Source organism: Leptidea sinapis, chromosome 23 (genome assembly GCF_905404315.1).
Source record: "Leptidea sinapis chromosome 23, ilLepSina1.1, whole genome shotgun sequence".
NCBI classification, from domain to species: domain Eukaryota; kingdom Metazoa; phylum Arthropoda; class Insecta; order Lepidoptera; family Pieridae; genus Leptidea; species Leptidea sinapis.
Window position 1 is genome coordinate 5882301 of NC_066287.1, and position 15034 is coordinate 5897334.

At 35.2% G+C, this 15034-nt stretch overlaps 1 protein-coding gene across 1 annotated transcript in view; it reads right to left on the reverse strand.

Moving 5' to 3' along the window:
- LOC126971424 (uncharacterized) overlaps positions 1–14308 on the reverse strand; it is a 113445-nt gene extending 99137 nt beyond the window's left edge. Inside the window, exon 1 of the mRNA XM_050817742.1 lies at positions 13841–14308. Within this exon, the coding sequence (XP_050673699.1) occupies positions 13841–14308 (468 nt within the window). The remainder of the gene's footprint in view (positions 1–13840) is intronic.
- Positions 14309–15034: the final 726 nt, after the last annotated feature.

Sequence of the window (15034 nt, forward strand, 5' to 3'; positions counted from 1 at the left end):
ACGAGCAGGACGTTCAGCTGATGCTAATTGATACGCCCTGCCCATTACAATGCAGTGCCACTCAGGATTCTTGAAAAACTCAAAAATTCTGAGCGGCACTACAATTGCGCTCGTCACCTTGAGACATAAGATGTTCAGTCTCATTTGCCCAGTAATTTCACTAGCTACTACGCCCTTCAGACCGAAACACAGTAATGCTTACACATTACTGCTTCACGGCAGAAATAGGCGCCGTTGTGGTACCCATAATCTAGCCGGCATCCTGTGCAAAGTAACCTCCCACTGGTTCTATGGCGCGTTTGGAAAAACATTACGAAAGTTTTTCGACACGGGCCCACTGATAGGGTCCTTATTTTCAGATACCGTGAGGTTAGTCGATATATCTCCCTCTAGTGTAATGCCAATCATTTAGGTCAGATGTCTCTTCAGAATTGCAGTGTATACTTAAGTCAAAGTAGTTTGTCATGGAGAAGTTTTGCCACTCTGTCGTAACTCGCCGCCAGATGACGATGTCAATCAACTTTACGATCACGTAACTGAATGAACTACATACATACATACATCTACATCCTTCTCTCATTAGTTTTCTTCGTCCTATCTGTCTCTTCTTCTCTACTTCATTAGACGAAAACTCTATGACATTAACATTTGCTCTGTCTCCCTTGAAATCCATCATACGTTCTATAATTTTGCTGTACGTGTGTTTGTCACTGAACTTCCTTTAAACCGCCAAATGAAATTTAATGAGATTAACAATTATTATACCTGCTAAGTGGAGATTAAAATAGCGAAAGTTCTAATGAATATATCACTCTGTCACAAGACATTTTGCTTATTATGGCAGACTTAATGTATATAAATATGCTTCTTTGTATAGGATTTATAGGATAAATTCAAATTCAAATTCAAAAACACTTTATTCATGTAGGTCACGGAAATGACACTTATGACTGTCAAAAAAAAATAAAAATATTGTTTCTTTTTGAATTTACCGCTACTTCGTAAAGGGTTGAGCTAATGAGAAGAAGTAGCAAGAAACTCATTGTATAAAAATATACATAGGTAGGATAGGTATAAAATATATAGGTTAGGTAAAGAAACTATTATTTATATATAATAAAGATTCTGGAATGCTCGACATCAATGTATTGAGATGAAAAACCGATAGAAATGACTGTACAATATTGTATATTTTTATTGAAAAGAGCGCAAAAAAAAAGGAATGCTGGGAGAGTTTCTTGCGCCGCTTCTTCTCTCTCAGAGCGCCATTTGTTTCCGAAGCGGTAGTAGTATCTAGTAGTATAAGAAATGACATCAAAAAGAATTCTAAAGGAATCAATTTTGAGAATATAAATTCCTTTAATGCCTTTTATTCATGAATTTTTAAATTAGCTATTAAAATGATCTGTGATGCTATCATCACTCAGCTACGTCTCCTGCGATAAGCCCATTTTCATGTTCCTCGTAATATTATGATCACTAGTAAACCAATGCAACGGTTAATATTTGTTTCCGAATAAATTATAAAAGAATTAACCACCATGTGTTAGCATCACGCTAATGGTATTCATGTAATTAGACATTAAATCCTACTACTCCACGGCTGAATATCTAAATGATCGGACAGCCTGGGACTAGATTATGATTATTTTATAGCAATAGCAATGACAGTACAATATTATATATTTCAATAAAAGAGCGCTAAAAAAGAATTCTGGGAGAGTTTCTTACGCCGCTTCATCTCTCTCAGAACGCCATTTGTTTCCGAAGCGGTAGTACTATCTAGTATATTAGAAATAACATCAAAGATTTAAATATATATAATTATTTTATAAAGGAGATACATGAAAAATTTTAACTTTGACAAGCTTGAACATAAATGGTTTTAGTTACAGGCTTTGAATATGATATTAAGCCCTCAACCCAAAAGGCAATCAAGTCAATCGACTGGCTAATTAAAAATGTTGTTTACGTCATATAACATCCGTTGCTCATGCAAAATTAAGAAATCTCACTTAGAAGGCTTGAACAAATTGTCATCAGGCTGTGGAATGCCATGTCTCTACGTGGTGTGACGCATGCTCTGACGTGACCAAACTTTTGATTAATTTATTTACGTTCATATCTCTTAAATTATGGAGTGTCACTTTAATTAGCAACTATAAATAACCATTTGTTATGTTTTTCAAGTGATAACCCTCACTTCTAGGATTAATACACAAACAAAATTTGAAAACATCTCAAGTCAATTTCCTAATATGCAAATGTTGGGGTTGAACAGATTATCAACTGTAAAGTAGATCCTGTAGATGAAGCCACAACCTGAGAGTTGAACGAAGCATACAAGATTTTATGACGATACGTCACTCCAACGGTTAACTCAGTTGGGAAAGCCGATTGCTCTCCCAACGGAACTCCCACGGATCGCGAGCGGCACGAGCTCTCGAGTTCGAGCGCATCGTTCATAAAATTTGGTTTTTCAAATTTTATTTGTGTATTTTAGTTTAATTATGTTCCGTTATTTTATTACCAAATTACAATTGAACGCCCACTTATAAAAAAAATCCATACTAGATACAAAATACCTACGGTATGCAATCTTTGCTTATTCCAAAGCTCAACTACGACTTGTTAGATCCATAGTGCCTACCTTGCTGTACCCTGTATGTACCCAGAGGGTAACGTACACACTAAAGTAATAAATCTGGCCTGTTATCATGTAAGAGGCCCTTCTGGGCGTATATATTATCAAAGTCCACCTGTGTGTCACAGGGCTATTCTATTCCTTCTACTATGGCTAAGGCTAAGGTATTCCTTCCACAGGAGCCTAACTTGTGGTATACCACAAGTTTGCCAATGTCACGTTAAGGGCTGTATGCCAGCCGCAACAGTTTGACAGTTCTAATGTTGACAGTATCTATTACTATCTCCGTTATAACAAGACTACTGCAACTCGGTCTTGACCGGTTCTTGACAAAACTATGAACACAATCCAATCAATGGTCAGGCTAATATTGAAACGAAACCTACGCGAGTGTATTGAGGGCGGCCTTATATGAGATGAAATGTATCATAATTCCCATTTCATTACCTCAGACTAATTTAGGTTTAAATAACTTTATTCTCATTAAGACCTTTTGTTATTTACGACCCATATAGCCGAATGGTTAGTGACCCTGACTACTAAGCTAGAGGTTCCGGGTTCGAATCCTGGTAGGTGCAATAATTTATACGATGTATATGGATGTCTGTTTCCGAGTCATGGATGTTTACATGTATTTATGTATGTTTAAGTAAGTATATTATTATATTATATATATCATTGTCTTGTACCCATAGTACAGGCTATGCCTAGTTTGGGGCAAGATAATTTGTGTAAAAGTTTGTCAACATTATTATTATTTACATGAGAAATTAACATTTTAACAATTAAATTAAGTACCACAATGATTTAGGTAGGTATATAATGCAATACAATGTTAGGCAAATAGATAAAACAACCCACTTACGTTATTGAAACGTTTCATAATAATTAAGTATATGCCTTCCTTCATGCCTATAATTTCATACTAAATTTTATCGAATCGGTTTTAAGGATTTTAGCTGTTATCATTCAACCGTAAGAAATAGGCAGTTTTACTTTCAGAAACGTTTTAAAAATGTATAAAAACTTCAGAAATTATAGTAGATACCTATTTATTGTTATTTAATTATATTAACTTACATTTTAGTTCATTGAGACCCAAAATAACGCTGTGTTCCAACGTCACCACTCCTCCTGTCCATCCATTTAATAATACATTCATCATTGTCGGAAGCCCAGCGACCCAGTAGGTATCTCATAGTGCGGGGTCCATTGTTAATCATAATTAGTGTTGTATTTCTTCGGGTCGCTTCACTAAATTTATTTCAATTATATTCATTTTCCGCAACTCATTTTTTACCCACATGAACATTATACTTTATAAATTATAAAATACGTGAGTAATTAAGATTTGTGAAGTTATACTTCTTTGGGCGCGTTATGAAAAAATGATGAGAGTGAAATTTTAAGATCCGCGCGCATAACTGTACACAAAAGTAACAGGGTGAAGTTGGTTGCTAAAATTTTCTGACGTTTGCGTCATTCGTTATTTTTTGTTGGTTTCTTCATCCATTATTAGGACAGGCAAAGGGTTCAAGCCCATACAGCCGTATTCATTATTTAATAATTTAATAAACTTTTACATAATTGTATTCAATTGCCCTTTAATGCAACCTTCTTTGTACAACTTTATACCTCCTGCAGTTCCCCGCCCAACTTCTTTTAAATGTCTCCTTTCCCTGGTTCTCACTCCTTTTGTATATAATAATAATATTGACATACTTTTTACACAAATTACCTTGCCCCAAGTTAAGCATATATAGCCTGTGTTATGGGTTACAAGACAATGATATATTTAATACAATATACTTACTTAAACATACATAAATTCAAATAAACATACATAAATACATTTAAACATCCATGACTCGGAAACAAACATCCATATTCATCATATAAATGCTTGCACCTACCGGGATTCGAACCCGGGACCTCTAGCTTATTAGGTAGGATCGCTAACCACTCGGCTATACAGGTCGTATATATTTTGTGTGTCAAAATAAATAAGATTAAGTTGTAAATATCACTAAATACTTATAATTAATAATTTAAGTAATTATATTAGTGTATGTCCTTTATGGTCTAACAGCATGTATATTTGTTTCAGGTATAAGAAAATAAAACTTGTTTCAATCTTTAGCACCGATTACTACCATTAAAATTAGAAAAAAAATAAGCTTGTGGTTCTAAAAATAAGCTCTAAGCTTGGTGGTCTACCTTAACGTGACATTGGCACACTTGTGGTATAACCAGTGGGAGGCTCCTTTTCACAGGATGCCGGCTAGATTATGGGTACCACAACGGCGCCTATTTCTGCCGTGAAGCAGTAATGTGTAAGCATTACTGTGTTTCGGTCTAAAGAGCGCCGTAGCTAGTGAAATTACTGGGCAAATGAGACTTAACATCTTATGTCTCAAGATGACGAGCGCAATTGTAGTGCCGCTCAGAATTTTGGATTTTTTCAAGAATCCTGCGCGGCACTGCATTTTAATGGGCAGGGTGTATCAATAACGATAAGCTGAACGTCCTGCTCGTCTCGTCCCTTATTATCATAAAAGAAAAAAAAAGCTTCCACAGAAGCCACAGTAGGAAGAATAGAATAGAATAGAATACATTATTGTTCTTTCTAAAAACGTAGAATAGCACGAGGAATAAATAATTTTAATGATTTTTGCTTCGTTAGGCCAAAGAAGTATAACTTCTTGCGTGCATACATATGCATACTCAGACTATTTTATGGAAGAGTCACTTGATGTCAAAATAATAAGGTTGCTGCGGCGTAAACTCTTATAACACCAGAGATCAGAAAGTAATCCCAAGAGTGTTACGGACCTTACAAAGCATCGAGAAAATGAGATAGGAAGCATTATACAGTGTGTACCAGGCGATCATAGTTGATGAAGAGATTGTCTTATATATGACGCATGCATACCTTACTATATTCTGACGTAATGCGCACGACGTATTACTACTACATAGACAACATGAGAATATAAGTATGGTAGCGGTGATAGTAATGTCTTTCGTAGCGGTTGAAATCATGTGTCATCCGAGCAACATGTACCAGGACTTCATATGCAGCTTAGAGGTTTAATGTAAATTTTGCAGGATAAAGCGATTCCGTTGATTGAGTTTTTGAACCCCAAATTTAAATTGAGAATGTGCAGCAACAAAATACTGTAACTGTAACAACAAAAACAGTAATTAACGCAGTATTTCAAAGATATATTGAACAAATTAAGACCAAAGTATATATATTTTATACTTTAGTTACCATAAGCCTCTTATATTATTTATCGAAAATGTTACTATTGTATTAATCTCTGTAATATATACGAAGAAAATGTAAAATAATTATCAAACGGTATCACTATGATTCCCGAAATTTTACATTCGTCTAATTATCTTGAAGCCAAAATTTTTGAAAGTGCTTCTACCACGTGTGAATTGCAAACATGTTTATTTCAATTATGCATTCCCTTATTAGACCTTTTTTATAAATGGAATCAATTTGCAAGTGGAATACACATGAAGATTATTGAGAACAAGTTGACAAATATACAGTTGTAACAAATACTAATACGAAATTGATCCTAACAGAGTTATGACGTCATCTTATACACCCGGTAAATAAGCATTAAATTCCAAGTGGTTTTAACAACCACATTAAATCAATCCATGTCTCCGCCACTCACATATACACCGCAATTACGTCATTTCTTTACCTGATCCACGCAGACAGGATTGATTTTATGTTACAGTAGCATTAATTTTAATATAAACAGTAATTATTATTAATAAATAATTTTATCACCTGACTGTAACCATGAAGGTTGCTTATTATTTCAAGGGGTGTGACGATCTTGAAGAAAGCCATATTAAAACTGATATTAAGCTTTTTACTATAAATTATAATAAACCTACGTTTCAACGAACAAAAACCCATGGTGAAATAATGGTTCAGTGTTTGTTTGAAATTAAACAAGTTTAAGCAGACATTATGAAGGTTTTTGGGAGAGAAATAAATAGAAAAAGTACTTGTTTTAAGGTTGTACAAAATTATTTCCCATGATCAATTTTATGATCAATATTAGTATTTAAAATAGATTCTGCCTACCATGGGGACCAAAATGTGTGAGACAACTAGCACTATCTATAGACGAGAGAGGTTTAAAATTTTCATATGAATAAATTTTCACTCTTAAATCTCGCAGCAAGGAGATTTTATTTTATCCAAAAAACAAAACGATTAAAAACACTATTCTTATAGATCTAATATTCACTAAAACATATGAAAATAATTGCGTATTTTTAATACAATCTAATTAATTAACGTAATTCTAGTAACGATTATTGCTATTTTTGGAATCAGTGTCTCACGTCGCGCGTGCGACACAAGCACATCTCACCTATAACTATGTATGTAGTTACAAACTTACCTTGGCTCACACCGACTGGGAACTACACGGAAAGCACCAGCTTTCAAATAAAAAATTAATGATCAAAATTGGTTCACCCAGTCCAAAGTTTTGAGGTAACAAACATAAAAAAATACTGACGACTTGAGAACCTCCTCCTTTTTTGAAGTCGGGAAAAAGAGGCCAAAACGGTAATTGCATACATAAACCTCTATAATTATAATTATGTCTTTCCATATCCATCGACATAAGGTCATACATATATGTATATCTTGACTTCTTCATTTTTGGTGGTTTTGGGTTTTAATTTGGAGGCCCAAACCATGGCTTTCTGATAAAAGCAGGACTGAATATTTAATGAATAACCTTTTGTGATCAAGAAGCATACTAGATAATACACTTGTATTTCCATAGATTTATAATAAATTCACACGGGAGGCTCCTTTGCACAAGATGCCGTTTAAGTTATGGGTACCACAACGGTGCCTACTTCTGCCGTGAAGCAGTAAGCATTACTGTGTTTCGGTCTGAAGTCTAGTGAAATTACTGGGCAAATGAAACTTAACATCTTATGTCTCAAGGCGACGAGCGCAGTTGTAGTGCCGCTCAGAGTTTTTGGGTTTTTCAAGAATCCTGAGTGAGCACCACATTGTAATGGGCAAGGCGTATCAATTACCATCAACTGAACGTTCAAATTTTCATCAAAATAAAATTAAATAAATAACGTAAATATCTCTGTATTATAACTGCATAATTAATTTTTAAGTGGTTAAATAATAAAATTTTAGTATCTCCTATATTTTTTTTTCTAATTTTGTTCCATTGAAGTCTCATAGTAATAGATGTTTGTGAAATGTCTACTTTTTAATATGCAATTTAGTAATTATTTGCTATTGGAAAGAGACGGATCCCTGGTTTATATTTCTCCAGCATATAATATTAACATTGAGTTATAAATAACACACGCCATTTGCATTAATAGTTATTTATGCAACTGTTGAGTAATAAGGGGTATTAAAACACGAATGTGGATAATAGTATCACATGGGTGTTTTAATTCCAAATTATCAACAGTTGCATACAAGACTTTATCTACAACCATAATATGAATCCTCTAAAAGATTCTGGAACAGTTTAGCTTACTGTTAACATTAAAACACCAGTCCTAGTAGTAACCTAATATCATTCATTACTGATTATGTACAAATAAAGTAAGTATTAATGAAACAATTATTTATTTTAGTAGTAATTTACATTTTATATAGTGCAATAATCAAAATTCACTCGAATATAATGTTCTTTTGCAGCGTTTAAAATGAATCGCTCATTTTTTGTTAACAAAACAATGAAAATATCGAAGAAAAATGGCGGGGATTCGAATAGCCTACTTTTTTTACGGCGCGCGACGTTCTGGTAGTGTGGAAAACGCGTAAAAAATGTTCTTTTTTTGAAATTCATACAGATACCACGCATCGAGCAATAAGAATGTGGCTGTCTGTTGAAATTCTTTGCCTATGAAGGGATAACAAAAACATAGGAGTGTTGTTATGAAATTCAGTACAACATTACAACACTCTTTTGGATGATGTTATTAGAACATTGGGTGTTTTAATGTTGGCAATAAGCTAACTGTTTCAGAATCTTTAATAGAGGATTTAAAGGATGGGTGTAGATAAAAAGTATTTAATTTAAATCTGTGTACTTGCGTTTATAAAATAATATATATCTTGTGTAAGCAAAATGATTTGTATTTTGTAAGTGCATTCACTAGAAATTCCACAAGCCATGTATGTGTTGCTTATTACTTTACAAAACGCTCAGCTGTCGTCAACTGCTAAAGTTATCGTGGGCAGAATAGCGATATCATGATCGATTTAAAATATTATAAAAACCATATGTCGTGTGTCGTAGCACGAAGTTGATTGATCCAACAACATCTGTTCTTAGATTAAGGATTGGCCTCCGCTGCGCTCCTACTAGATACCGCAAACCTAGTCGCAAAGTTCGACCACTCATACTACGCCCAAGTGGGCGTACTCGAGCCGGTCTCGGACATTGTGTGACTTTGACGTGCCACATGTTCTTTTAAACTTTGCTAATAATTGAAACTAAAATGCCGCGTTGGGTAGTAACACTTTGTAAATATAACACTAAAAGAAATAAGAAAAACACTGGAATCGCTAATTATCATCAGTAAGTATTTTGTATTTTATTTATTTCAATGTAAAATAACACGAAGCGTATGTTGTTTGTTACAAAATTTGAAAGATCCCATTGAGTGTCAAGATACCACGCACACAACCATCTAATACTTGCCGCAATAATAAAAAAAGTAAGAGATAAAGGCCGCTTTCCCGAGAATCGCCAAAATAGCGCATAACTAAAAGCATTTCATAACAGTTTATTTAAAAAAAATATTAAAAAAAATAATTATATGTCTAGAGAATATGAGAAGAAAATTCATATTTTCTTTACATTTCTATCTTGAATAGACATTGCGAAAATAAATCATAAAAGTACAACTCTCACAGTTTGAGCCACGCTTACCATTCAATCCAGATAAAAATTGTATGAAAAACTATTAACTGTTTGCCAATACTATTTAACATAACATTGTTTTGTTATTTTTGTAAAGAAAATTATATTATGTTTGTAATAAATTAAAAATGCTTCTAATTCTGAATTAAAACTATGGCGATCTTGTGCGAGAGAGGTAACCTAGCTCCGCACGATTATTCAAGGCCGTTGGCTCGCTCCCCAGCCTTAATGTAAGTATATTTAAATATATATATAATGTAATATAAACAGACAACGCGACAACAATAATTCATAGCTTGCATACACTTGACATTACTGTCCAAAAAATGTTAGTCTTGTGCTCACAATCTTATAATTAAGTTAATGGTTGGTTGGTTTTTCATAATTATGTAAATGGCAATATTTCTTTAATTAAGATATTTATTAAAAAATATTTGTAATACTAAAATGATTGATAAGACACTTTATCTAGTTCTTAGATAATTTATACGTCTAGATAGAGTCTCTTGTTGTTAGACAACCGATAAAAAAAGACCAGGTTTAATACTAAAGTGTGCGTGACACGCTACGTCTTACACTCGCGATTTGTATGACACTTTGTGTTAGTGTACATGCATTGCTCAAAGTTTAACTCTAAACTAAATCCTTTTCGACGTTTTCACAGCTGTCATCGTCTATCTACGTATGATCTAAGATTTAGTAAATATGTTTCAAGTAATAAATAATTGAGAGCCATAAAATTATGAGTGGTATTTCTATCGCGGGCCATGCTTTATTGCAATAGGTACCCAGACAAATCACAAGATTTCAAGAGAGACGAACATTATCATTTAGATGTGAAAACACCGTGAAAGAAGATTCGTTCTATAGATTGGTAAGTGAATGAATGTTGAACCGAAACATCTTTACGAGTACCCAGTAAGAATCACTTTAAAGTGGATAAGATTTTATTATTGTTTATTTATTATCCTCTCAATCATTTACAGAAAGAATCTTAAGCTAACTTAAGACTATTCGTCTGCAAGATAAAGTCTTTTGTAATAGTTGTTGCTTATAATATGAACTTTGATTTTATACGAATGTAATAATAAACCAATGTAGTAAAAAGAAATTTGAGGCATTAATAATAGTTCTATTTTTTAAGTTCAGTTTTAAATTTTCTCTTACTGGCTTCTAGTCGGATGTCCTCAGGCAAGCTGTTTAAGAAATACGGTAGGCGTTTTCAAAGTTCTATGACCGTAGTAGTTATTTATTCTAGGTTAATTCTACCTCGAACTTACGAGTGGATATCGACCTAGTATCGTGATTGTGAATAATTTGAGATGGATTATGTACTTGATTGCCATGATTGTTAATTGCTAATAAGTATTTATGTTTTAAGCTTACTGGCAAGACTTACGATGAATACTTACGTTATTGTTATAATTACATACTAGCTGACCCGACAGACGTTGATCTGTACATAAAAAGTAAAAAACTGTTTTCTATGAATTTGTCAATAATATTTCTAACATCAAGAATGATTTCGTAAGTCTTATTTTTCGTATATGGTCCCTCTTGTTATAATAAAATTTCATTTTTTTACTCAATTCTCTCTCTCAACTCAATTTTACGGATTCACAGCAGAACTGTCAAACCATGTGTTAATTATTTCTATCATAGATAATGGAAATAAACAAGTTGGACTAAACTGCACTCCATGAAGTAATAACATCCGTTCATTAGTTTAGGTGAACTCCTAAACAAACATCCAGGACACTGGACTTGTATATAATATAAAGATTTAGTGGCCAAATGTAACATGGTAAAGATAGGTAATTAAAATAGTACCTAAAATATATTTATTTACCATATAATAGTATTTTTTAAGTGTGATAGTATTCTAATTTGTGATATAATAAATACCTTTCAACTACACGTTTTATAATCAAATCAAATCAAAACAGTTTATCGAAAGTAGGTATTTCAAAATACACTTTTTCACGTCAATTAATTACAATAATAATTTATACGTCATCATTAAAAAATACAAATAATATGTATATAAAATATAGGAATGTCATTCATTACAAATTAAATTAAAATTTATACAATATCGATACAGACTACACTCATTAATGTCAAACATACATATAAAAAACTAATCAAGGGCACTTGAGAGCAATATAGGTATGATATTTTTAGGACCAAGCATTCTTGTCATTAATATAATCAACTACATTATAATAAGCTTTCTCAATTAGTTTACTTTTTACATGAGATTTAAATCTATTTAGCGTTAAGCAAGTTACGTCATCAGGAATTTTATTAAAAAATCGTATGCAGTTCCCCATAAACGAGTTGTTCACTTTTGTTAATCTAAAACAGGTATTAACTTATTTTTGCTTACTTCTTATATTTACATTATGTACATCACTTTTCTTTTCAAATATTTGAATATTTTTATATACGAACATAATATTTGATTAGATATATTGTGAGGCTACTGTGGGTACATTAATTTCTTTAAATTTCAGTCTAAGAGAGTCTTTGGAACCCAACTGAAAAATTGAGCGGATTGCCCTTTTTTGTAACACAAATATATTGTTTATATCAGCCCCATTGCCCCACATGAGGATACCATACGACATGACACTATGGAAATAACTATAATACACAAGACGTGCGGTCGGTTCGTCAGTCAGTTGTCGTATTTTATGAACAGCGTAAGCAGCTGAACTAAGCCTTGTTGACAGAGCTCTTAAATGAGGTCCCCATTGGAATTTTTTATCAAATGTTACGCCTAGAAACACAGTACTATTAAGAATTTTTAAGGGCTCGTCGTTAATATTTATGATTGTTTCACAGTCTTTCACATTTGGCAAGACAAATTTAACGCATTTAGTTTTCTTTGGATTATGTACAAGATAATTTATGCTGAACCAATTCATTACTTGAGATAGCGCATTGTTAACATCGCTATAGCTTTGTTTACACCTATCAGTTTTAAAAATTAAAGAGGTGTCATCAGCAAATAGTACTATATCACAAAAAGATTGAGTATAAAACGGTAAATCATTTATATATATTAAAAAGAAGAATGGACCCAAAATAGAGCCCTGTGGAATTCCCATTTTTATTAAATACCCATCTGACCTAGAACCATTTATGTCTATAATTTGTAATCTTTCACTGAGATAGGATGGCACTAAATCCACTGATTTATTTGATATACCGTAATATTTCATTTTTTCTAATAAAATTGAGTGTTGTACATAATCAAAGGCTTTTGAGAGGTCACAGAATACACCAATAGCGTTTTTTTAATACTAAACCATAGTATTATTATATTCGTAAAATTAAATGAAACCTCCACAGTCTACGTGCCACAGAATCTATTATCACACTTGCGTTTCAGTTAAAAAAAATATTTCATAAGTTCTTGTTCATTTCTTTACTGTTGTATTTGAGATAATGTTACTTTCTCATAAAGTTTTATTTAGAATAAAGTCATCAGATTTTTTTTATTAATATTTTATTAGAGAGAATTTTATCTATTTATGAATGTTATTAAGACAAAAAATACTTAAAAAATAATAAGTATAGCTTGGTAATCAAATAAAGTTAAGGATATGTCAATATTGGATCAAGAATTGATTGAAAATGAATATTTATATGATATATCAACTTTTGGAGTTTGTCAGGGTGACTCTGAAGTTAGAGCCGGTGATGGGAGGTCTTTATTTTATCTAAGATATTGAGGTTAAGAAGCGTGGCCGACCACGATCAATACACGCATATAATAGCGTAACCATTGACACGGCCAACACGGGTCACACGGCGCTGTCGGGTTATATGGACCAGTTATTGGTTCCTATATTGTTTGTTACCTTGACTATAACACGAACGACAATCCCTTCATTCATAAGCTAAGAAAGCGTAATGTTATCATGTCACTATAAAATTATTGATTAATTAATTTAAGGTTATTTATAACTTCTGCTTAATTCAAATATTATAAATCAATCTGCTAAAGTTTATCCTCCGTATAAATTGCTTAAAAAATACAAAATCAAAAATTTTTGTCAAATAGTAATTGTCAAGTCTGTGTAAGTTGTGTCTATATGTACTTTAAAAATTTTCTTGTGTTTAATTTGTATGGGACGCACGGTCGATATTTATTTTAACTATATCATTTGTTAAAGATTGTATGTTCCCTGAAAAAAATAAAATAAAAGAATGTTCGGCGGCCGTCACTCACCTGGCATTCGTGACAAGTGTGTACAGAGTAGGGCTGGTCGCAGTCGTATCGCTCGAGGATGCTCACGAAGTGGCAGTGCACGCGCGCCGCCAGGTCGTCGAGGGCCAGCAGGTCCGTCAGCGTGCGCTCGCAGCGCGCTCCGCCCGCCGTGACGTGCGCGCGCGCGGCGCGGTCCAGCGCCGAGGCGGGCGAGCGCTCGCAGCACGCCCGCAGCCGCAGCTGCGCCAGGCGGCGCGCGCGCGCGGCTCCCGGCAGCGCGCACACGGCGGCGACGTCGCGCCCCGCCAGCGTGCCCGCCGCGCCCGCCGTGCCCGCCGTGCCCGCGCCGCACGCGCCGCACGCCGCCGCGCCGCCCGTCTCCTCCTCCAGGTCGCACGCGCTCAGCCAGGGGTTGAGGCGCGCGAGCGGACTCTCGGCCAGGCCCGCGGCCGCCATCAGCAGCAGCAGCAGCAGCGGCGGCGCTCGCATGGCGGGGGCGGCGCCGCTAGCGGGGGCCGGCCCGCCGGGCGCGGCGCGGCCTCATGCCGCATGGCGCATGGCGACTACTCGCGCGGCCCGGGCCGCGGGGCCGCCGCGCGGGGTGGCCGCGCCGCCATGTCGCTCGCTCGCCGTCGCCGCTCGACTGACTCCCCCCGGGCGGCGCGATCGATCCGCCCGCTCCCCGCTCGTGCTGCGCGCGTCTCCGGCCGCTGCCGTATCTCCGTTATGTAACCTGCGCGCGCATCGCAGGCCCCGCCTGCCGTCAACTTCAAAAGCGATCCACCCGCCACCTCTCGGGCATCCCTCAAATTATCCTGCCTGATCCTTATTTAACAACTTCAACGGAACAGACTTAATGATGGTGCTGTAGGTGGCACTGTCAAGGACTCTTATTACCGACACATATTATCATCAGCACTTTAATTGCCGTATTGATTGTCATTTACTTCTGATCTCGTAAATTAGGATACATTACAGTAGTCAGTAGTCGTGTGAGAAATCTAATTCTGACATTAAACGACAAAACGTCTGGACGCAACTCAACTCAATGCACCTAGTCTCCTAGTACTCCTTGACGATTCGTATTCCTTAACGACTCAAAATATTGCAATAGAATATATTATTATGTATTGAAAACATCAACAAGCGGCGTCTTTTGTAATTCGGAAGATAGCACCGAGCTTTGTTACCTTATATTACATCTTATGGGGCTTC